Genomic DNA, 23,541 nt, shown 5'->3' on the forward strand with positions numbered 1-23,541 from the left:
TTTCAGTATAACCGTTTTTGTAATAATAACTCGGATTATTATAAGGGAATTAACTAATATCTGTCCCTTGTGGGGCGCCAAAATGTGCGCTAATCTCCACAAAACAAAGTTAAAATCAATATTTTATTCGTATTTCTCGGTAAATACTCGTGTTTGGTCATAAATCGGAATATATCCACAATTTTTGTATAAACGGACATAATCAGTCATAAACGACTATAACTCAAACTTTTTACTTCTATCATCGTATATCGGACGCAACGCCAGCTTGACTTTTTCCGAAACTGCTTGACTTTTGAAGCAATTAAAAACCAGCTTGACTTTTGCAGAAACTGCAAAAGTGCAAAAAAAAAACTGCTCTTTTGTAGGTCGTAGTTTTAAATTTGAACGATTTATGTTTCACGCATTAGTTACGTTTTGCGCTGCAACAGTTATCATTATTGCTAGCTTATCATTTAACGAAACTAAGAACTGTCAGGGTTTTGATACAGCCAAGTAAATATGATATATTTTGGTGAACAAATTGTTGAGTTTGCTTGAAAATGTAAAATAAGTCATGGTGTCAAGAAGAAAGAATTAGCGACAAGAAATTTAGCTGATCAAAAGAAAAAATATTTAAAGAAAGATGTTGTGGTGAATATCGACATTCAGTGAATCGGTATGTATCCAATGGTGCGATATTAGTGGCAGTATGTTCCGTGTTTAGTCTGGCGAGTATTGCTTCGTCCATTGGTGCACCCAGTATTCCAGCGGCAGGCATGGTCACCACCATTCTAGTGTTCTCCTCTGTAGGCATCCCTGTGGACAAAATAGCCCTCATCTACTCCGTCGACTGGCTCTTGGACAGGTAACATGAATTCCAGCACATTATTTATCGACGGAATGGTTCATTAGCATGTGACGCGACTGGCATGCCCATACTAGAAATTAAAGTACACAATGCTCTGCGCTGAACAGTGTTCTAAAATGAGAACTTTTCATTCCTCACCAAATCAAACTTTCTGATTTAGTTGATTGGACATCTTAAATGATTTAGTTGATTGGACTCCCTCATTTCGTGTACTTTAGGGTATAATAGGGCGATTTTTTCAGTAATCCGGATCGACTACCCAACAAGTATTGTCGGCTTGTTTACCGCATGGTAAATGTTGTCTCAGTGTTAATTAAACGTTGCCAATTTAACTTCATTTGATGAAAAGTTCTCGTAGATATATTGTTTCGACACTTTCCAATTTTTTTTTTCAGTTCTGGGCTTCGTCTCGTTTTGTCCGTTAGCTCTCCGTGCGATTTTTATGTTGTATGGTAAGTGGCGCGAAGCTCTGTTTCGACTCGATGTAAAAAAAACGATAAAATTTGACTCTGTGTCCAATAAAATATGAAGAATCTTTTCAGATTCCGTACAGTTGTCAATGTATGTGGCGATTGCGTGGGCTGTGCCATTCTGGACACCCTCTGCCATGAGAAACTGACTGAAGCCAGAAGAGCCGTAGTGGCCAGGGGCAGTAGTCTAAAGAGAACCCCCTCCGCGAAGAAGAGAAGCTCGCAGAGGATCCTAGATGAACTATCAGAACAAAACTCTATCTCGCTTCCTAATGGCGATTTATCCGCCGCCCACGAAGCTTAGTTCAAAGGTGCAATTCGTTTCATTCTCTGAAATCAGGTCGTTTACTTCACCTTTTTATCATGAATTGCAAAAATTGTGTAATCATATTGGATAGCTGTTGTTTTTGCCGAAAACAAAGCTTTAGATCAATTTTCTAGGTTATTCCTGTTTGATTTCTCTGACTTCTTTATCCTGTAAATTCGAGTCAAATTCACCTCTAAATACGATTAAAGGACTCGGAAGTAGTTTTCAATTGAAGTCGACCATGATGTCGCGGTTGAAATTGAAATAAACTGAGTGACCACAGACATGCATATATTTAAACGCTGTAGTTTGAGGTGCTGGTGTGTAATTAACACTTTAGCTCATCTGCTAGTTACGTTCATCGCCAGTGGCCATAGTATCAGTGCGAAGCGTGGTCTGTCAATGTTATCAGAGCCATATTATCAGTGCCATCGCCGCACTTCAGCCTTAAATAATTAAAAACTGAAGTAGTTTTACACTGATATTTTCAGGTAAAAATCAGGGATTGTTTTCAAAAATTGTTCCGGGAAAGTAATTTTTTAAACATTCTTGTGAGAAACAATTTTTGAAAGAGTAACTGCTTTTAACTGTACTAAAATTTGTGTCAAAGAGAGAAAAAAGCTATTTTTGGAAAATATCAGTGCCAGGCGTTCATTTCAGTGCCAACAATTTTTCGGTACCGTGGCCACCCTGATGTCCTTTGTATCAACTTTCTGAATGTTTAATTGTTTGTATAAATGCACCAAAATTGCCATTGACAATTATGACCTAATAAAATTCCAATAATTTATCGTTTTAGTTTTATTTTTGCAATAGATTAATATCGTGTAATAAACTTTCCCGTCTCATTAGTTTTGAAATGAATTTTAATAATAAGCATACGTAACCGCGATTTAAAAAATCCCTCAACCTGCTATGAAAAATTCAAAGGGTGTGTTTAGCGTCTGTTATTGATTTAAAAAGACTAGGTTGCTGGACTCCAATCAATTTGGAACGCATTCATTCGCCGCTTAAGCGTGTAAGAACGCATTAATTTCCAGGTTATTATCACAAATTGACCAAATGAGAAATATTCAAACCACCGTAACTTTACGAAAAATGATCACATTTAAAATATCTTTTTAAATTCGAGCTCAGGGCAGCAATATCTCTCAGCAGGAAACACCTGAATGCTATGTCGGCGTTAAAAGCAGTAGTAAAAAATTACCTGCTTTTTAAAAAAAAACGTCAAAAACGCATTGTCTAGAAGTCGAAAATTGACTAAATAAAATTCATCCAAGTTTAAATATTTGTTTTTTTTTCTTCGAAAGTCGGAACAAAAATGCTAGTTGAAAAGTCGAGATAGATCTGGCAAAAACACCGATCTTCTGTCACAAAAATCAGTCAAAAACTCTTCTAAAAATCAGTCAATAACTTCTAAAATCAGTCTAAAAGTCACAATTTGACAGAATAAAAGAAGCAACCCAATCGTAAATGTTCCGCTTTTTCTTCGAAAGTCGGAACAAGAATAGTTAAAAATTCGAGATTAACCTGGCAAAAATACACATAGAGCACCTGTCACAGTGTTTTGTCACTTTTGAAAAATCGTAATAGTTAGATAAAACATTTTTTTTGAACGAAAATTTACAGTCGTAATAAAAGTGATTGCATTTCCAGAAGCGATTTGTGAATCAATTTTTTCTCCCGACATATCATAAAACCAATCTTCAGTCATTTGAGGTTTGCTCCAAAGACTTTGATTAAAAGTCTGTTTTTCATTAAAAAAAATAAAATTGTCTGGCCAAATTTGTTCTATTCATCACAAAGTTTTTGTTCAAAAACCGGAGTGTAAAGGCACGGTAACAGTAGTAGTTACTTAAACAAAAGGTAGTTTTTTTTACTCCTGCTGATAACGCCGACATAGCGTTCAGGTGTTTCCTGCCGAAATTTTTTCTCAGTCTAAATGAAACTATTGCAAGATTGCTGTTGAAATGAGAAAAAAAAACGTGTTCCACAATTTTCAGTTGTGTTAAATTTTAGCTGTGCCATAAGGTTGAACTTAAAATTTTTTTTGAAATTTATCTGTTTGTGGGTATTAGGTTTTTCCGTCAAAAAAAAGATTTTTGACATTGTAAAACTTCTTTTTAACGCATGATGAATATATCTCTACTGCTAAGACAGGTGCGGCGGTTGGTCCTAATTTTTTCATGGAAAAGAATGCTTCAGCTTTGAAACCGTTAAAAATCAAGAACGGTTAACTGAAAATGTTAAAAGCTAGTTATTGTTTTTGTTAAACATTTTGACTTCCGAATTAGTCTTTTTGTTCGAAGTGGCGGCAGACAAAAAATATTCAAACTACTAAGAGTTAAAAAGAGCTTTTTACCAGAGTAACGCGTTAGTGAATATCAGCAATGTATGGAATTGAGTAACTGCTTGATAATGAAGCTCGAATGTGGAAATGTCTACTAAAAAGAAAATTTCCGGAAAAGCCATCAAAAACACCAAAAATGTATTCCATATGTGTGTACCACATAATTATGATTATTGAAATTTTGGAATCGCATGAATTATCCTCTCTAGGACACCAATTTAAAATGTTCATTCCCACCTTTCAAAGCACTGGAACCTCAAAGGATAAATTGTTTTCAACCCTAAAGGAGCATCTCTTTTCTGAAATAGTACAAGATGCAATATACATGAACCAATTTTTCGAAATTCGAGTTCCATGCACCCGGTTTGTCGAAAAACGCTTCTAATATAATTTGCGTTCTATGGAACAACCAGCATTTTTAGAAATTTTCATTAGGTTATTACCCTTGCGATACGCAAGGATATTGCAACCAGGAACTAGACTTTATTCCGTAATTAACTTGGTCACAGAATGGTCAATTTACAAATGGAAAATTTCAAGGCATGCTCACTTTCGTGAAAACTTAAAAAAGTACCTCATCTAGCTAGTTAAATTAATAGGTGGAGTACTTTTGGGGCACTAATCATTATTTCTTTCGGATTCGTGGTTTTCTGCCTAGTTTCCGTCGGTTCATTTTTCGTTTTTTTTAATCAATTTTATTATATGGTACTAATTTTATCAACTTAATTTGTAAAGCATGGGTTTTAATTTGATAGTATTATGTTAACTATAATTGAAAGTTCTAAAATTTGTCATTTTACCACGTCTGATTTTGAATGATTTTGTTTTTTTTCTATTTTTTTTTTGATTAAATGGTTTTGACTGATGTTGCCTCGACCTAGTCAACTTATATTTTGTAGTTTTGACGAAAAAGTTTCCTTTTCGACAAAATCAGGTAGCATGAAAAATAAATAGGAATGGATTTTGTTTTTTAGTGTTTTGAGACGCTTCCAAATTTTTTCCACATTTCAAGAAAAACTTTAATTCAGTAGAAACTACTTTACCGAAATTCAAAAAATTGTATCAATGAAAAAAGCACCTACACTCCTGTATGCCTGCAAAATCCGTTTGTCTATAATAACTTTACATTATTGTCTACAGCCTTAGAAAAAAGCTGTGGAAGGAATATTTTTGGATTCTTTTTTTTTCTCAATAACTTCTTTTTCTCTTCTTCGTTTTCTCAATAACTACATTTCCAAACTGAGATTTTGGGTTCAATGAACAGAACGTTTAAAGGGAAATTCACCTGCATAGCGGCTACGACCAATTTTTTCTACACAACGTTATGGCCATTGGAAAAGTAAAAAATTGGTTTTGGGGCGTCTTTTGAAACTAATTGACTTTTTTCGCAAACGAAACTCTCAAATTCATTTTGCGTTCAATCGAAACAACAAACTGTGTGGATCCTTTAAGCTCATTTGCCCAATTTTTCGAAAACTACCCTGCCAATTTTTAGGTTAAATTTGAAGGTTCAGTCGAGAAACCTGGTTTTGGTAATGTTCTACAATTAAGCCGCCACGATCTTCTCGTTGTACAAGAACAGATAGATTTCGGAAAATCAAGTTTTCGAACTTTTCACCATTTTTAGAAACTTTTTGATTTTCGTAGAATTATCCTATCAAATTTGAGATGAAAACTTCAATCGATAAAATCGGTCGAGACAAATTTTCTGACAGAAGCGGTGACTCCTCGTTTACTGTGAGAAAATTTTATGTATTTGGGAAGATAGCAATTTCTTAAAAATTTTCACTCTTCTCACTTATTTTAAGAGAAGCAACTAAAGTTTCGAGCTAAGTCCAATTTATGAAATTACCCATTTCATCCAGCATACGTGAAACATTTTCCAAAATATCAAACAGCTACCTCCAAGTTTTAGTGGGCCCTTAGTTTTTTTTGAGTATACGAATATTTTGGTTTCTTTATTTTTTTTCAACGTATTTCGTTTTTTTTTGTGGCTTATTATGTTTTTTTTTAAGTTTGTGTTGTATCGCAAGTGGTGCTGAATTCAGCTTCGCAATCGTTCATTAATAATCGTTTGGCTATCTAGGGATTTGTATGAAAATAATTTTGTTCACGCTTGATTTAAAATTTAGATATTGCAGCGCTTGTAGCCGAAATCGATCAATAGAGACAAAATTTATGAGTCAGAGAAGCATTCAAGGTTACAAATATAACTTTTAAAAGGAAATTTGCTGCTATTGAAGGATTTTTGTAGGGTTTCTTAAAAAATTAGACTTTGTTTTTTGGCTTTACATTTTGACGATTTAATTTCTTCATTTCAAGTTTTCTTGATAAAATTTTTGCCTACTAGTGCATATCAAAAACAACTATACAAAAAAATAGAATTTCAACAAAGTTTAGTTAACTTTTGAAGGCAAGCAAGGAAAAGCTTTTGAAATTCATTTTTCATTCCATGAAAATTGTATGATAAGGATAACTCCAACACTGAAATAAATATTTTAAATCAAAAGATTTTTTTTTTGGTTTTTTTTTCCGCATCTAGTCATATTTTTTTACGAAGAAAAATTGCGTTCTGCTATTTTTGAATTGCCAATTTCTTTGATCAAAAATCTGACCAGCTATATTTCATACACGTTATGTTGAAAATTTCTTTCTTGCCCGTCAACCAGGTCAAATTTTCCTTTTCTATTGTTGGATATTAAAAGAATAATTGTCAGTTTTTTTAAATTTCATTAGTTTTTGCGCGCGTAATTAAATCACACTAATAACATCATTCAGTTTTTAAAATTGTGTTGATAAATATTAAGAACGTATGCTAAAATCTTCTTTAATGAAGATTAATAACACAATAAGAATAAACATCCTTCCTGTGGCGGAATTTAGTGAGGTTCCTGATTCTTTTCTCTCCTCAATGTTTCCTCTGACATTAGTTTCTGAAAATGAAAGAAAAAATAAAAAGTCAATATCGGTACTCATTATTGGATATTGATGCCGGTGATTTTTTATATCCTGCAAAATTCTAAAATCACGACCAATTCAAGTCAATCGTTGGAATCGGATATCAGAAAAATACTTAACACAATGCTGACTTAAATTACCCGGAAGAAAAACAAAACTTGATCTAAAACGCACAGAACTTGATATATATTTCCTCAAAATGAATCGACTTTTAGTGAAAAACGAGACAAGAAAAACATTTGATTAAAAGCTAAGCAAAACTAATATTGTGCAATTTGTTTTTCCTAACTCGGGATCAAAAATTCACCCCCAAAACGGATCCATTTTGACATTTCAAGTCAATCAAAAATTACGGTAAAACTTCCCGGTCAATTACTGACAAAGACATATTACAGTGGGACCTTTACCCAGCCCAACAAGAATTAAGCAGGTTATAATCTTCAAATTTGTGCAAAACCTTAAAGCTTTTTAAAACGGCATTTATGGCTATCAAACAAACATGATTTAGTTTACATTTTTTTGGAGATCATATTCTGCTTATTCTTTGTTCGGCATTGTAACAGACTCATTGTATTGTAGTTTTGATAAAAATTGATCTGGTAGTTTTAGCGTAAATTTTATTAACAAAAGAAATCAATAATGGTCCGTGTTTCAAGCTTTCAGTATACTCTTGGCCATTGATAGGCCATCACTGAGAACTATTTACACCAAGAAGCACGATTCTTTGAGAGTAACATGTTGCTTAGCTACCCACCTTACAAATCAGATTTTTTAACCATCACCGGGTATTAGCACTTTCTATTGCATCATAGAACCCACAGTGCTAAAAAGGATTTTGACGGTTACCATTCAAGTCAAAGTCAGAAAAGCTCGTTTTGCCATGAGTAGCTTTTTGAAAAAAAAAACATGAGATCTTGCAGAACACATTCCCCCATCCGTGGTCTCAACTAACGCAGAAGCGCTTGGAAAATAAGTCTCTATTCCAAGACCTGTGAGGCATCTATTAAACACTAGTCCAACACCAATCAGAACGGGGCAAGTACAAAGCGTAGATGTCGTGTTTTTTGCCTAAAAAAGGCTCTCTAACGTTAATACTTGGGTGTTTAAGCACTGGGCAATGCATCATGTGACGTCGGCAGACAATGCCTCAATCGAGCTGCTGGTGACAATACCACATCGCGCTGTCAATAAGTACAATACCAGCCCAACAGCCCGAAAACTCAGACAGTTTTTCCAGAATCCACCGGAGTAGATCTGATTAACGCTGAACTCACTGCGGAGGACTACCCCAGTCAAGGTGATGTCACACTGAAGGATCCCTCCTAAAGTGTGACTTTTTGGATAAAATTTTGAGCCGTTCGGGTAAAATTTTGGACCTGAGTCTTAATGAACTAATTGCACTATATTATGTCTGCTAAAATTCTACGCATTTTTGTTTTCGTCATTTTTCATCTAAGGTCCATCCAATTTGAGAAACGTTGTTTTAAACCAAGTTTTGCACGTTTTGCCCGGATAGTTTAAATCAGCTTTTTATCAAATACAAACTAATTTGGAAAACTGTAAAAAAAAAGAACAAATTTCGACAAATGTTGATTTTCTGTTAGTTCGCTTCGTGAACTAACCGATTCTTCCAGCTGTGCTGGCTTGACCTTGATTGATTAGCCACAAGATGATCGCTTGTCTGGCCAATTTGACATAGCCCCCTGGTTCGAATCCACACTTCGACGGACCCTTTGATACCACTCCGCACGCAAAGATCTTTCCTACATTAAAACTTATCCTGTTGCATATTCATCTAAGAAAAAATTGGGTACGTTTAAACAATCACGAACAAAATTTTCAAGCATGTGGTAGAGTTAGCTGGACCTTTATTTTAGGTGCCACTGTTTTATGAGTCAAACAAAATTGCTCTGTGTTTTTTCTTCATTTTAACCAGTGTAATAAATTGGGCTCCTGTTTTCCCCAAGCCTAATATCTCCGACATTTGAGTTTCATTTTTGTTTTTAAAAAAAAATAGTTCTAATTTTTTGTAATGCAGTGAAATTTTTCATGGTGAACAAACTATCTATAAACTTGTTTTTTGTAGCTCTTATATGGGAATACATTATCCACTCGGACCTAAACATTTTGAAATGGGAGAGGGTTGAGAAAATACCTCAATTTGGTATCGACTAATATGAAACTTAAGAATGCAGCAGTTAGTTCATAGTTGTTCAATTCGCCTAAATTTTTCGCTTATCGGAAGCAAATTAAATTACACTTGATTTTTTTGTGGAACCTAATTTGTCTTTGCACTCGAGTGGTCCCCCTGAGTCGCCCATACAAGCATCATGAGGCATCCCCTGTGCATCTGCTCCCCCTGCACAGAACAGAAAGCGTCCATATCTGCACTTGCTTCCAGACGCAACTTCGATAGCAGTATTCTAAAAGAGAACAAAGAGAACAGAAGGGGCAAGCAAAAAGACGCGTAAAACTTATTGCGGCAATACTGAGGAGAAAATGTTCGTTTTATTTGGGGGGGGGCTGGCTCGACTAGACATGTTATAGTTTGTTTCAATCAAAAGACCGGGCATCTGTTGCACGGTGCACGGTAATGTAGCAAAAGGTAGACAAGTCATTAAGTAGACAACTACTATATTAACTAATCAGCATCGAAAACAAGAAGCAAACTGTAGGAAGTAAATCGGTTACGTAGCAGTATTTAGACAACCGCGTATTCAGACTCGTCAGTATTTAGACAAAAGTTGAATTAACCAATCAGAATAGAGAAAGCAAAAAAAATCACTCAAGAAAAATGAAATATTATTGGACAAAACTTAAAACGATATTTTAAGTAGAATAAATTTAAGCCGACAGTAGGTTAATAGTTTGAGAAAATTCATAGTTTTTCAAAAGTTTTGACAAATGACTGCAACTCCCTCCCAATACATTTTCGATGACAAGTGACTCCCCAGATAAAAAATTTCAGACGAAGTATTTTTCTTCCAATAACTGATATTTTGTTGTTTTTTCGGGACTGGTTCGCCACGAGAAATTCTTCGTAATTGCATGCGAGATTCGATTTCTTGGGCACTTTATTTTTTCAGCAAATTCAAAAAATTTGGCTGAACGACCCCAACTTCTTTGTTCTATCTCATATTTCAATTTTCGCATTTGTTGGTAGTTCTCAGGGTAACATCCCTGTTAAAAACATTCCACATAACAAGGGGGACGTAACCACTCATCCAAAACTCAGTAATGTACTGAAACTTTTTTCAAGATTTTGGTGCCGAGAAATTTTTTTCGATATTTCGGACTGAAAGTTTTGGAAACATATAATCAGCTCATCAATTGGTAAAAAAGGCACGCTGAATAGTCTACAAGCTATCAAGTGCAGGATCGGATCATTTTTATATTCTCTCAAAAATCCGAGTTCCTGAAATTTTTGAAAAATACACTGGGCATAGTGAAACCAAAATCCGAGATGGCTCGTGAGCTAAAACATTTTTTTGATTGCCGGCATGATCCTATTTTCAAAATCAGTTAAAAAAATTTTGGCATCAACGGCCAATTACAAAAAAAGGCATTTTTGGGTCAAAAACTCAAAAAATGGTTGTATGTTTCTTCACTTTTTCGCATGAGAAATGCCCAGACGATCGGTACTTTCCAATTTTCACTCGATCCGAAGGGCGAAAATTGTATAAATTTGTAAGAACGTTCGGGGGGCCGTTTTGAACGTTCCATCTCCCAAATTATTTTTTGACCTTAGCAAAAGTTCGAGTCCCTGAATTGTTGCAAATATTAGCATATCATCGCCTTGGTGCAGTAGAAAATATTTGTTGTTAGAGGTTTTCGTCCATTGGTTGTTGAGAATTATTTCCTCAAAGTTTTTGGGTATGGTGCAAATTTTTTTTCAAGGGTTTGACACATTGCTCTTCGTACTTGGCTGAATGCTGGCGGCAAATATTTTTCATCTGTTTCCGGCACTTGATTTTCGTAAATTGTTTTCAGGGGGACACCTGGTTTTTTTCATTTTTTCCGGTAATTTTTTCCTTAAATTTTTGCTCCGACACGCGATCTTCTGGGGGCAATTGGTGTCGAGTCGCAGGTTTATTAAAAAATTTTTCATTTGAAATTTCGAGAGTTAATCGTGACGGGCAATTATCAATAACGCATTTATAGTATTGAATATTTTCTCTTCTTTGGTTTTTCTTTTACAAATAACCATCAAAAAATAATTTTAACCCTTTAAACGGGGTTTTCACGAGCAAAAATTCCATTATTTTGCAATAATTTTTTGCCAACTTTCGGCCAATTGAGATAATAATTCGTTAGTTTTCAATTTCTTGTTTGTTTTAGCGTTTAGATTTTGATTCATTTCGACCAATCAAAATTGAGTATTTACTTTGTCTAAATACTGACGAGTATGATTGCGCGGTTGTCTAAATACAAACCTCACTCCAAGTAAATCATCATTAATTATTTCATTTCCTGAGTTTTCTTTCTGTTCCCAATTCTGATTGGTTAATATAGTACTTGTTTGCTTTTATAGTATTTGATAAAGGTTTTCTTTAATATAGATTGTCTATTTTTTTATTGCACTGGGTATACGGTGCGTGGCACGGAGCCGAACACCCGCCGGATAGCCGAAAAATAAATTCAATCCCGGATAGCCGAAAAACAAATTCGTTACCGCATAGCCGAAAAAAAATTCGTTCCCGGATAGCCGAAATTTTGTATCTACTTAACAATTACCCCCCTACCCATTTCTTGTTAAAAGGGGGGATTCGAGATTCGTTACTAGGTACCATAGGGGGCAAAAATAGTTAAAAAGATCCTACAAACTTACTTAAAAACATTGTTTTTTTTTCTATTTGGGGTACCCCCTATCTCTACCCCCCAACCATACACTTAGTCCCATCTTTCTGCCTTCCCACTCCCTTCCCCTCCTCCCAATTACCCCCTCCCCTTACCCACATTTAGCCCATTCCCCCCAGCAAAAAAAAACGCGTTAAAAAATTGGACAAATGTTTTAAAAAAACAGGCCAAAACGTTTTTCAGCGCGCGCTCCCCTTTAAAGTTAGCAAATACTAAAATATTTTTGGGTTTGTCGGCCGAAAATGGATATAATAAAACATACCAAAGAGGGACCCTTTGGTTGGTGAGGGGGGTCGAATCCCTGTTGTAGTCAGACTTTTGTTGTTAATTAATTCAATGAGAGTAAAAAAAATTAGCCAATCCAATCTCTTCAAAATGTTCAAAACTTTGTAAGCTAACAGGCTGCAAAATTTTGAAGCATTTCCTGTCCAATCAAAATGCGTCTCAATTTAGTGAAGAGGTTTCTGATTTAACTTAATTAAAACCGGAGGTATTTAGTTTTTTCGGCTATCCGGGAATGCGGCTCCGTGGTTACGCACCGGGTATACCTGCAAGATCTGCGGCTGTTTGTTTTGCTGTTTGCACTGGCCCGGTTTGTCACACATCCGTCCCCACCCTACTGCAAACACCTCCTCCCCTTCCTCCGGATGCTCACTTTCATTGGCTGCAATCAATACTAACTATTATTGCATCAATCATGCAATTAACAGAAGTATTGCATCACATAGTAGTGTATCTCATTGGTTGCAGTTAAGAGTACTTCTTCAATATCAGAACTGAGATCCAATTCCTAGGTCGAACCGGTCAAATTGTCAGACCCATTCGACCCGAAAAAAAGTGTGATTCGAAGCATCCGACTGAAACTATCTATAATTCGAGTCACCAAAATGAAAGAGATTGTGATGAGACTCAAGTTCGACCGTGCATGAATTTTTTTACTGGTGTTCGACCGAGAAAAAAATATTCGATCCAATCTTGTGCGAAAAAAAAATTAAAAATTAATTAACAACCCCCCTTATAGACTACTCTGTCAACATTTTCCACTCCAATAGAAAAAAAATTTAAGCGGTGAAGCATTTCCGATTTTTATACTCAATAGCGAATGTCTTCCTGTTGCAATAAACAACGTTGCCTACATAACCTAATTACCAAAACAGCAAAGAAAAACCTGTACAATCAGGGGTACCCGAAAATTACACTCTACGACGGCTATATTTTATTGTTTCTATGTTTTTTTCATGTTCAATCACTTATCTAATTGAGGTTTAGAAAATAAGGAGAGAAAGAGAACTATTGTTAGGTATGCTAAAAACCGTTGATACATCGTCTCTTGGAATTGGCAGATGCTTAATAATTTAAATATTTCGATGGCATGGAAAATTTAGCAGGTCCAGTGCTGACAATTTTTTCAACCTCTTTTGACAAAGTAATCTGGATTTTTTTAAACGTTTATCTGCTCATTCCCGAAGTAACGAATCTCCAAAACTTATGTGAGCCAATCAGAATTCAGGATTAGCGCGACAATTTGTCAGTTTTTGAAATTTGAAGGGCGTTGATTAGTTGGAAATCATCGTTGTTCGGTATGAAAATAGTCCCTTTCATAAAACTTGAAGCCACAATTTAGTCATAAGTGATTCTGAGGTCATCAAGTGCACCTGATGACCTCAGAATTATATTTGACTAAATTGTGGCTTCAACTTTTTAAGTTTCATTTGTACCTGGAATAGCGATCGGCTGTGGGTTGCTGAACCTGCTTTTTGGGGGCAGACGCAGAATGGCCAAATCTGTCAGAGGATGTCGCACTATTTCTGCATCCGACTTTGGAATATTAAATGATTTACCTGCAATTTAAAAAAAGATTTATTTTAAATGATTTGCAATTTTAAATTTTGCATTCAGCTTGAAAAAAAAGAAAGCAATTTAGTTCAAACTTTTCCCTTGTTTTCGCTCATTATGTTTTTGGAAACTATGTCTTAGGTCATTCAAAAAAACATCCTAGAAAAAACCGAACGTTGTACCACTCAAAGGTATCTTAGAAAGAACAAAATTTACCGCTAGTTTGTCTCTTTTTGGCCTTTCTATTGAAATAATGCTATCTTTCAAATCCCGCTTCAAAGCACATTCTAAATAATTGGTATTTGCCCAAAAACCCAAAAAAAACTTTGCGTTCAGCCCAACTTTTTGATGACAAAATTGCAAAATTTAGTAAACCTTTCTTTTTGTCAGCACTTCCATATGTTATAACGAAGTATTTCGTTCGAGGAGGCACACAGTGTCTAGCTGTTAATACTGAAACATAAATCAATGATTTAAACCCAAAGTCTTACACCCCCTCAGAAACTGCTCAAAACTGCACGTATCAAGGTAAAACCCTGAACCCTAAAAATTGCTACTATCCTTTGTGATTCCTACTACCATTCGATACCATTTAATTAACGATAATGCTTTACCTTTGGAGTTAAGCAAAACCCTAAGGGGAAATAATTTCCTCCTTTTTGATTCAGGGTCGGATGACAAAGACCGAAAGTTAATATTTGCCACGGGCAAGAACTTAGAAACTTTGGAAAGCAACACAGTCTGGAAAGCAGATGGGACATTTAAAGCATGTCCCGTGTTATTTTAAAATGATCAAATGTTTACAATTCATGCTGTGGTTAACAATCAAATTCTTCCATTAGTTTTCTTTCCTCAATGGGGTGTGCTCACCCTACTATTCACAAGTTTGTCCGATTCCTGAGAAAAGAGCAAACTCTGTCGAACAACAGATTGGCAAAGATAACTCTCGGAAAACTGCCGCCAAGGTGGAAAAATATAAAAAGGTCAAGCCAGACTATTTGAACGTCTGAAACATTATAATAACAAAAACATTCTCAATAAATTTCATTTTTAGACTCTTGGTTTTTTATTGTAATTTTTTCATCTAGTTTCTTTTGATCTGATCAAAGCTTTAACCGCTACTAATTGTGGCTTGCTACGAGTCGTCGCGTGTTGCAAATAGTCGCTTTTTACAAAAGCTACAAATAATTTCTTGCGACGAATTGTCGCTTGCGACGTGTTTTCGCCATGCCCCGTGCCGCATCGCATTGGGTCACAATAAATATTGTTCGGAAGATTCAAGCATGTGCTCGGCTTGGTATCTGGTAGCCACAGAAAAGTGAAAAGTTATTTCCAACCAAGTTTACTTTAGTGGAGCAGCCTTTATATGAAATTCTAATAAGGGTTCTTTGTTTCAATTCAAAAAAAACTGGAAGCTTCAAGGTCAAATCATTTTTCATTGATGAAAAATGTGCCCGGCAAATCTGCTATGTGATAACCCACGCCAAAAAGGCCGCTGAAGAAGTATGTTCAAGTTTTAAACAAGCTTCCCAAATAACATACCGGTTCAAACCAAGATTTGGAGACTGGTGATCTTATTTGCGTGATTGGTGAATGCCAGAAAAAATTAGGTTAAGAAAAATTTAAGTTAAGTTAATTTAAGAAAAAAGTTAAGTAAATGTTGCTCTGGTTTAGTTGCTAGAAATTGGCACTATAAGCAAAAAACCGATGCCAATTTGTATTGAACCGTGTTTGAACCCAAACGACGCTTCTGGTTATAATTTAAAACTAAATAATTACTTTATATAACTACTTCCTAGAAAGACCTCAATTGAAGTTGTCAGTGCTCGACCTAAAAGAATAGCTGAGACAGGGAATTGGATCGAGCACAAACGCGAAACAGTGCGAGCACGGTCAAAATATATCAAAAATTAGTCAAGCACGGTCGAAGCATACTGTGAGCATGGTCGAAACATCAAATATTGGTCGAGATGGTCAAAAATAATCTCGCTCGGGTCCAGCACGGTCAAAACATACACATATTTGGTGGAGACGGTCGAAACATACAGCGAGAGCACCTCGACCCGGGTAGGTTTTGTCTGTCTAAACTGTGATTGTACCTCAAACTCAGTCGCAAAAAATTAGTGCTTTGTGGTAGAGTGTGAGTTATCGGTGGTCGTAAAGTAAACTGTAAAGAGTAAATAATTCTTTTTAGGATAATTTAATTGGATGTTCCAATTGGGTAATTTAATAAATGCTGAACTATTTCCCCAACAAGTCGTAAGGAAAGCACAAAACAAGAAACCACCATACTGAGTGCACTTTTATTCAGCGAAATTAGTAAGGAAAATGTCCTTTTATTTTTCACCTGTTTTGGCTGACAAGATAGACCCTCCGCAAATTTGGCATCCGCTGAAAGAAAACATTGTAACTTATTTACCACGTAGCTAATTGAAGCTAACTTTGTTTCTATGTTATGTTTAGAAACGTTCGTTAAAATGTTATGGTTGGTGAGTCAAAAGTGAATATACTGCTGCTGCTATAGTTGATGAAGGTATATGGAGTATTTTTGAAAATAGCCTCCACCGTACCTCGCGAAATGCAAACATCAAAAAGGGGGATTTTGGTTAGAGATGAAAAAAGGAAAAACCTGTCGAATCTTTTCAATTGTATCCCCCCTCGGGTATCTAGTAACGAAAATCCCCCCACCCTTCTATAAAGAAATAAATCAATGGCTAAGCATGCAAGAATTTTATATCTATAAACGAACTCCCCCCTTGGCAAAAGGGGGGATATAGTTGAAGAGGTCCAACCTGTGTGAGCATATTTCAATGTACACCATCCACGGGTGATCGTCATAATCAGCTGTCACTCCATTGACGATTCTATTACCATCTGCAAGCACCGAAGAGACTAAACTAGTTAGTACAACATAACTAGTTAATAACAAGATACTAGCTATGTTAGTATCAAAATATGACATCTAATTAAGTACAAACGTTGTGTAAAAAGATATGTAACAAAAAATCAATGTTAAATGTCACATTCAACGAGAGGTTATTAATTTTGACTTCTTCGACATAAACTTTCATATTATTCTGATTCGTTTTTTTTTTCTTTAACTACATTGGTTAATTTACTCAGGGGCGGATTTAGGGGGGGGGGGGGGCGGACGACCCCCCCCCCTCTCAGGGATTCGAACCCCTGCCAACCCAAAGGGTCCTCCCTTTGGTACTTTTTAAGAAATCCATTTTTGGCCGAACGACCCTAAAATTTTTTTAAAGGCGCCTTCGATTTTTTTTTACAAATCCGCCCCCCCTCGAGAAAATCCTAGATCCGCCCCTGATGGCATATAAGCCTGCTTGAACCAATTTGGAACGATTTCTAAGACGGATTAAATCTTGCTTACGCGTTAATAGCACGAAATATGTCCCGCGGTAATTGTCCCAAATTGGTCAAAATGGCAATCTTTAAACCCCCATAACTTTACGAAAAATGATCACAGGTGAAATATCTTTTCAAATTTGAGCTCATGACAACAATATCTTTTGAATGATGTAAAAAAATTCCGTCAAAAATGGCTAGTTAAAAAGTCGAAATTTGTCTGAAGAAAAAAAACCCGCCCCGAGCACAAATATTCCGTTACTTTCGTATCGAAAGTCGGAACAATTAAGGTTTACTACTGCGCCATGTACTCATATTGTTATACGACTGTGCTGTAGATCCCAGCAGGACATTTCCGGACGGCCTCCCATATTCCCGAATTCCCGTGTGAACAAACAGACGTCGACTGGCTCCTCCAGAAGGAGCTACTCTGGCAGTGTGAATGACGTCATGGGGTTTGAACGAAGCAGCCTGAATGACGTCAGAGGAGGAGGACGAGGCTACGAGAGAAGCAGGACCAATCAGGATGTATCATTTAATCAACAACAGCAGTTCTCAACTCCGATTATCAGATTTATTTTTAATCATCAGGTTATTTTTTTTTCTCATTCTACCGAGCACTCTCGTAAATGGGAAGAAACTATGGCTCATTGTGATTTTTTTGGCCCGATTTTGACTACCGCTAAAAAGTTTATAAAGGGTATAATGTGGCATCTTATTCAAAAGTTTCCAATCCAAACTCGAATTTTAAAAAATCCAGTAGTTGGTCGAGTAAAGTGAGTGATTTTTTTATTTTTAGGCAAATTTATGTTTATTTCTATAATTTAGGCAAAATTATGCAAAATTTGACCATGATTTGAACAATTTCCATTATTTTAGCCAGAATTTTTTTTATCATTAATAAACTATTCTAATTCTAAGGGTCTATATGTACAAGGTATGTATATAAGCTTAAATGTTAAAACGTAAAAAGGAAGTAGTTGAATTAAGAACGTTAAAAAGGACAACTGAACTTCCGTTCATATCGACCGATGGTCGTAACTAAACTGGTATTAATTAAAATACCGAAGGTCATTATAACATACTAAAAACGAACCACAACATTTCCCACCGGGAAAAAAATGAAACTGCAAACTAACTATATAACTCTATATACACCTTTTTTCCCCCTCAGAAAATGGAAGAATTTTACAAACTGCGACCAGAGGGTAAATATACAGCAGCAAAATGAAATCCACAATTGAAAGAGAATGTAGCAATGTACAGGGTGTCTATACAGAATTACAATTTTTACAGAATACGATAACTAACTAAATAAACTAATCCACAACATGTACATTAACATGTACAATTGTATCTACAGGTGAAATTAAAAAGTCCGGCGGAAAATATGGATTACAGAATTGTTTTGTTAAGTTTGACTTGATATGTCGATTATAAGAATTGGTCCTCAAACTCATCCAATTTAGCTCTCACTTCTGAATCTATAGTTGATGAGATCTCACTATAGTTGTCCATCTCTAATGAGGGGTTCCTTTGAGGTCGGGTAAGTTAAGTTTGAGTCCGAGGAATTCTCGTGGAGATGAGTCTTCGTGGTTGAAGTTGCAAGTCTGACCGTCCGGAGGGAGTTCCTTGAAGACCATGACAACGTAGTTTCTGCGACTAGAATCTGTCTGGGAGGCGCCTCCGCTAATGGAGTCAAAAGGTCAGAAGGAGAGTTGACCGCGAAAGTAGAACTGTGAAATTCCGTTGCCTGAGAGAATACAGTAGTTGGCGCCCCTAGGTCGTCTTTTTCTTGCACCACGTCTATAAATCTCCGATTTCCGTAAAACTGTGGGGGGCCCACATTTCTGCGTGGTCTAGAATTTTGGGTCTTTGGAGTCACGCTGGTCGTCTGTTCCGGAATACTGTCTACCATAATTAGGTTGTCCTGTAATCCTTCAGGAGTATTCGCGTCGTGTATGACCACAATCTCCCGTGGGTCGTTGTTCGCTGTCCATTCTGAGCTCAAAAGTGGGGATTCGACATGACCTGTAATACTTAAGCCCTGATTAGACTCGGTATGGGGGTTTTGAGGTACGTTATTATTGGTCACATCGTCAAAGTAATCTTCGATTATCCCGTCCCACGAATCTAGATTTAAGGAAGATGAACCTGAGGAAAATCTTGGAGAGTCTTGAGTGGCCGAGCTCGCGGTCGGTGCGCTAGTCCCTGCTCTGGTAATCTCCGTTCTCGGGGTGCCTTGTCTCGAGTGGCCGGTTGTTGTCGATCCAACTTTCTTCGGAGGGGAGAGTTTCCTTTTCCCAGCTAAACTCGAATGAATATGAATATTATGCCCAGTGGGTGTCTGATTCACTATTATCTTTTTGGGCCCTGGGAGTATTTTTCTTTTAAAGCCAGATCCGATTTACGTAAAACGTGACCGTTGCCGAGGGTAACTGTGTGCTCTGAAGAATCGATGATATCCTTCTTAACCAGATTAAAATAAGGGTCCCTATTTTTCCTGTTAGACACCTTTCTATATAAGTTACCTCCCATTACTGCTTTTCTTTTTCCCAGTGAATCTGAAGTTCGGGTAGTGTCGTCTGGGGGTTGTGTGTAGGCTGAAAGTCCTAGCTAATGGCAAGTTTTCTTCTGGGTCCGACGTGCTGTCCTTTTCCTCGTCCAAATAGCCATCTTCTGCCCCGTCGTGTAGTTCCCAGTTAGTAGCCCGCTCTTTGGACAGTATAGCCTTTCCTTTATCTAAATGGTCAATATTGGACATAAGATTTTTCCACCTAGTGTTCGCTACTCTATTAAAATGCTTTTCAAACGGAGTACAGCCGATCGCCGTTTGTTTTGAGATTCTCAGATTCCAGATGATTTTCTCGATCGAATCGTTTAGAGATGGTTTGGGTACTTCGAATGACCTTGCCAGTAATTTCGATTTAATTGTGTACACTAGTCTCTCCACTAGCCCGTTGGATCTGTGGTCTCCGACAGTGCAGTAAATGATTTCTATATTAAATTTATCGCAGAAGTTTTTGAAATCATGTGAAAGAAAGCATGACCCACGGTCGACTCTAATTTTTCTTGGGAATCCGTGAAGATGACAGTAATCGTTTAGAAATGAAATTACGTTTCTTGTAGAGGTGTTATTGACGATCTTGGCCGAAGGGAACTTAGTGTAACGGTCGATGCAAAGAAGAATGTATTTGTTGTTACCCCAGCTAGCATCCAACGGTCCCGCAAAATTCAAATTAATTTCTTCGTTCGCGAATCTCAACGTCGGAAGTTTCGAAATATTATGGGTGCCTAGTAACACTTTAATGTTCTTACCCGCTTTTAAACATTGGGTACATGTTCTCCCGTGGTGATAAATTTCCCGGTAAATATGTGGCCACCACAAATATTCGGCGAGGGATTTCATCCCGAACTGTCCTGGGTGAGTCTCGTGTAGCATTGAATTAAGAGTTCCCCTGATGGTAGCTGGGACGACTAGTTTATTGTCTAAAAAGAGTAGCTCATCCTTCACGTGTAAATCTTTGGTGTAGTTCTTCATGTAAGTCCCGTGTATGCCCATCGGTCGGTTCCTCTTTATCGTCTCTATCAGATCCCACAGCACCTTGTCTTCTCTAGTCATGATCTGAAGCAATTTCTTCGAACAGTGGTTTTCTGGGCGAATTGGGGAATTCGGTAAATTCAGATCGGCCTTATATCTTCTTAAGAGGTCAGCGTGGTCGGGTGGAAGTCTGTCGTCTTTGAATTTGAGAGCAATATTATGTTCTTCGGGAATGATCAAAAGGGGTTCGTTCACTTTGTCCATTGGGAGTTCTTGTTTTTTTTTGTTAGATGGTATGAAGTGTCTGTTTAGTAGTAAGAAATGTAAAAGGACTTTGTCCGAAAAGGTAATACTTTTAAAATTAAATTTAGAATTATCGACTGGTTGGCAAATTGTAGTACAATTTTCTGTCCGAGAGTGATTATTGTGGCAAATTTTTATCGACTGAGCGATACAAGATATGATAGCAGCAATAATCTTGAGATTGAGTAAAGCTAAAGAGCTATTCAACTGATTCTGACCAATCACGTCGCTTGAATTTTCGTTTCCCGATGGGATTGTATTAACTCGTGAATTAGTATTTACAGCGACCGCTGGTCTATCTACAGAATTTACAGTAAGTAATTTAGAATTTTTATTAGTCGATAAAATGTTCTGAATTCTGTCGATTGAAGCGACTACAAATTCGTCGTCAGAATGGGAAATTGCAAGGGCTTTGCCCGAAGCAAGTCTAGATAAAAGGTCCGTAAAGCCCATGTCCTTTCCTGGTAAATGTGAAATTTTAAAATTGAAAGGTAAGAGTCTGTTTACACAGCGGGTCAATCGGCTGTGCATCGTTTTATTTCCATGATTTGCCGAAAGTGCTGATAGTAACGCTTTGTGGTCAGTTACTATTTGGAATTCTGTTCCGTACAGGTAGTTTCTGAAGTGTTCTGCAGCCCATACGACTCCCAGCAACTCTAATTCGTTGGTAGAATATTTCATTTCATGGTTGTTTAAAAATCTGGATGCAAACGCGATTGTTTTCCACTGGTCGTCCTGTAATTGTTCTAGGGTAGCCCCAAGTCCGCTATGTGAAGCGTACGTTTTTAGTCTTGTCTTCTCTTTTATATCAAAATGGCTGTTTTCTGCAATATTTACAATTTCCGTTTTTAACTTCTCAAACGCTATTGAATGGCTGTTATCCCATTTGTATAACGATTTTTTTGCTTAGAAGAGGTCGAAGAGGAGAGCTTAGCGTGGATAAATTAGGGACGAATTTTACATATTGGTTTATTGAGCCGAAAAATGAGCGAAGTTCAGAAATATTCTTCGGGGTTGGCAAACTTTTTATTGCGTCGGCTTTACCGACCAACGGTCGTACTCCATTGCCTGAGATCTTGAAGCCAAGCCATTCGATGTCAGATTTAAAAAATGCGCATTTCCCCCATTTCACTGCCATGTTGTTCTTATCTAAGATTGATAAAATTTTGTACACTATTGATTTGTGTTCTTCCAGGGATCCACGCGAGGCTACCAGGATGTCGTCTATGTAACAATTTGTAAACGGGATATTTTTCAACATTGAGTCCATGACCCGTTGGAATTCGTTGGGCATGTCTCCTAAACCGTAAAATCCCGTTAGAAACCGATACGTTCCTGTCGTTTCGCCGCCTACTATACTAAAATTGCACTGTTTACTTGTTTGATTGCAAACTTGAAGTTGGCTATAGGCGTTTTTCAAGTCTAAGTTACTAAACCACACTCGCCCCTTAGGTTTTTCTGAAATTTGGAGTGCCACGTTATCGACCAGTTCATGGATATTCGGCATTTGATACTTATTTTTAAAAATTTGATCATTTAAAAGCTTAGAATCAAGTGCCAGTTTTATTGAAGTATCCTTTTTCCGAGTGATTACAATTGAGCTGATGAAGCAATCTTCGTCGCATTTCTCTTATTTTATTATGTGACCTTCTTTTTCCATTCTTTTTAACTCTTCGTTCACTGCCGCGAGTAAATGGAGTGGTACTCTTCTCCCTTTGGACTGTATTGGTTTAAAAGGTGTGTGAAAATGGGTTACCTTCCGATCGTTAGGTATTTTCCCCACTCTAGTAAATAAGTTCTTAAACTCGTTCAAAATGTTGTCTGATAAAGAAGGTAAGTTTTTGTACTCACTCTCGAGTGTGGGTTGATTGACCATGCAGATTGGTTGGGGGCATTTCCTCTGCGTTATTTCTATGCCCAGTTTGGGTAAATTGTCGTTCCCCAATATGTTTTGCTCGTGTCCGCCGGTTATGAAGAAAGGGGTTTCTTCGCTGATCCACCCATTGGATTGTGTTCTGACAATTATTTTCCCCAAAATATTAATCCTATCGTTGGTGAATCCGCAGTATAGGTCTTTTATTCTTTTCTCCACTGGGTGTATCTTGAGGTTTGGGTATCTTAGTTTAATTTCATGTAGAACATTCTGTTTTAAAAAGCTTACAGGGCTTGCTGAATCTACAGGTATGTTCATATTTACAACCATGTCCCAGCCGATGCCTAGGTTCAGGAGTTTCTTTGTTTCGAGACCATTATTGTCGTAAATAGTTCTGACGCTCAACACCGAGAATTCGTCATCGTCACTCTGTCCGTACTCATTCCACGCATTTGTCACGTCGCACGATTCTTTTTCTTCCATCCACGAGTTTTCTGGAGGTGTGTATGTACAATTCTCAGTATTTACGAAATTATTTGATACATTATTTACAGTTGGTCTCTTATTGCGTGATTTACATAATTTGGCGAAGTGTCCCTTATAATTGCAGTTTTTACAGATTATGTCCTTCGCTGGGCAAACGTTCAAGTGCCCTTTCGTAAATGTATTTCCACATTTCATGCACGAGTTACTCCTTTCGATGTTTAAACTTGGTTCCTTTTTGATATGATTGTGGTTACTAAAAGATTTAAAATTTGTCCCGTTGGTCGATGACCGTGACATATTTGTCAGTTTCTGGTGGTTAAAATATCCCTTTTCATCGATTAGGGCTT

The 23,541-nt window shown here is 36.9% G+C and overlaps 2 protein-coding genes across 2 annotated transcripts in view; one reads left to right on the forward strand and one right to left on the reverse strand.

The window, feature by feature from the left end:
* The window catches only part of LOC134847603 (excitatory amino acid transporter-like), a gene marked incomplete in the record, with an annotated part of 12,230 nt that extends 10,108 nt beyond the window's left edge, over window positions 1-2,122 (forward strand). Inside the window, 2 exon segments of the mRNA XM_063864716.1 lie at window positions 707-847; window positions 1,393-2,122. Of these exon segments, the coding sequence (XP_063720786.1) occupies window positions 707-847; window positions 1,393-1,624 (373 nt within the window).
* Window positions 2,123-6,684: 4,562 nt separating this feature from the next.
* On the reverse strand, window positions 6,685-12,422 carry LOC134848520 (transmembrane protease serine 9-like). The gene is made up of 4 exons (XM_063866017.1): window positions 12,341-12,422; window positions 9,214-9,358; window positions 8,558-8,698; window positions 6,685-6,910 (listed from the first exon to the last, which is right to left on the reverse strand). The coding sequence occupies exons 1-4, from the start codon at window positions 12,395-12,397 to the stop codon at window positions 6,780-6,782; spliced, it is 474 nt and encodes a 157-aa protein (XP_063722087.1). The 5' UTR covers window positions 12,398-12,422; the 3' UTR covers window positions 6,685-6,779.
* Window positions 12,423-23,541: the final 11,119 nt, after the last annotated feature.

The sequence above is a fragment of the Symsagittifera roscoffensis genome, chromosome 6 (genome assembly GCF_963678635.1).
Source record: "Symsagittifera roscoffensis chromosome 6, txSymRosc1.1, whole genome shotgun sequence".
NCBI lineage: Eukaryota > Metazoa > Xenacoelomorpha > Acoela > Convolutidae > Symsagittifera > Symsagittifera roscoffensis.

What these genes read in the sequence shown, in the direction of transcription:
- LOC134848520 (XM_063866017.1), bottom strand. Translation starts at nt 12,397, where the DNA reads ATGTGTGACAAACCGGGCCAGTGCAAACAGCAAAACAAACAGCCGCAG. An exon ending in CGAGTGCAAAGACAAATTAG is followed by an intron (nt 8,699 to 9,213) that starts GTTCCACAAAAA and finishes GTTTTAATGTAG; the next exon opens with GAAAGATCTTTGCGTGCGGA. An exon ending in CAGCACAGCTGGAAGAATCG is followed by an intron (nt 6,911 to 8,557) that starts GTTAGTTCACGA and finishes TTTCATTTTCAG; the next exon opens with AAACTAATGTCAGAGGAAAC.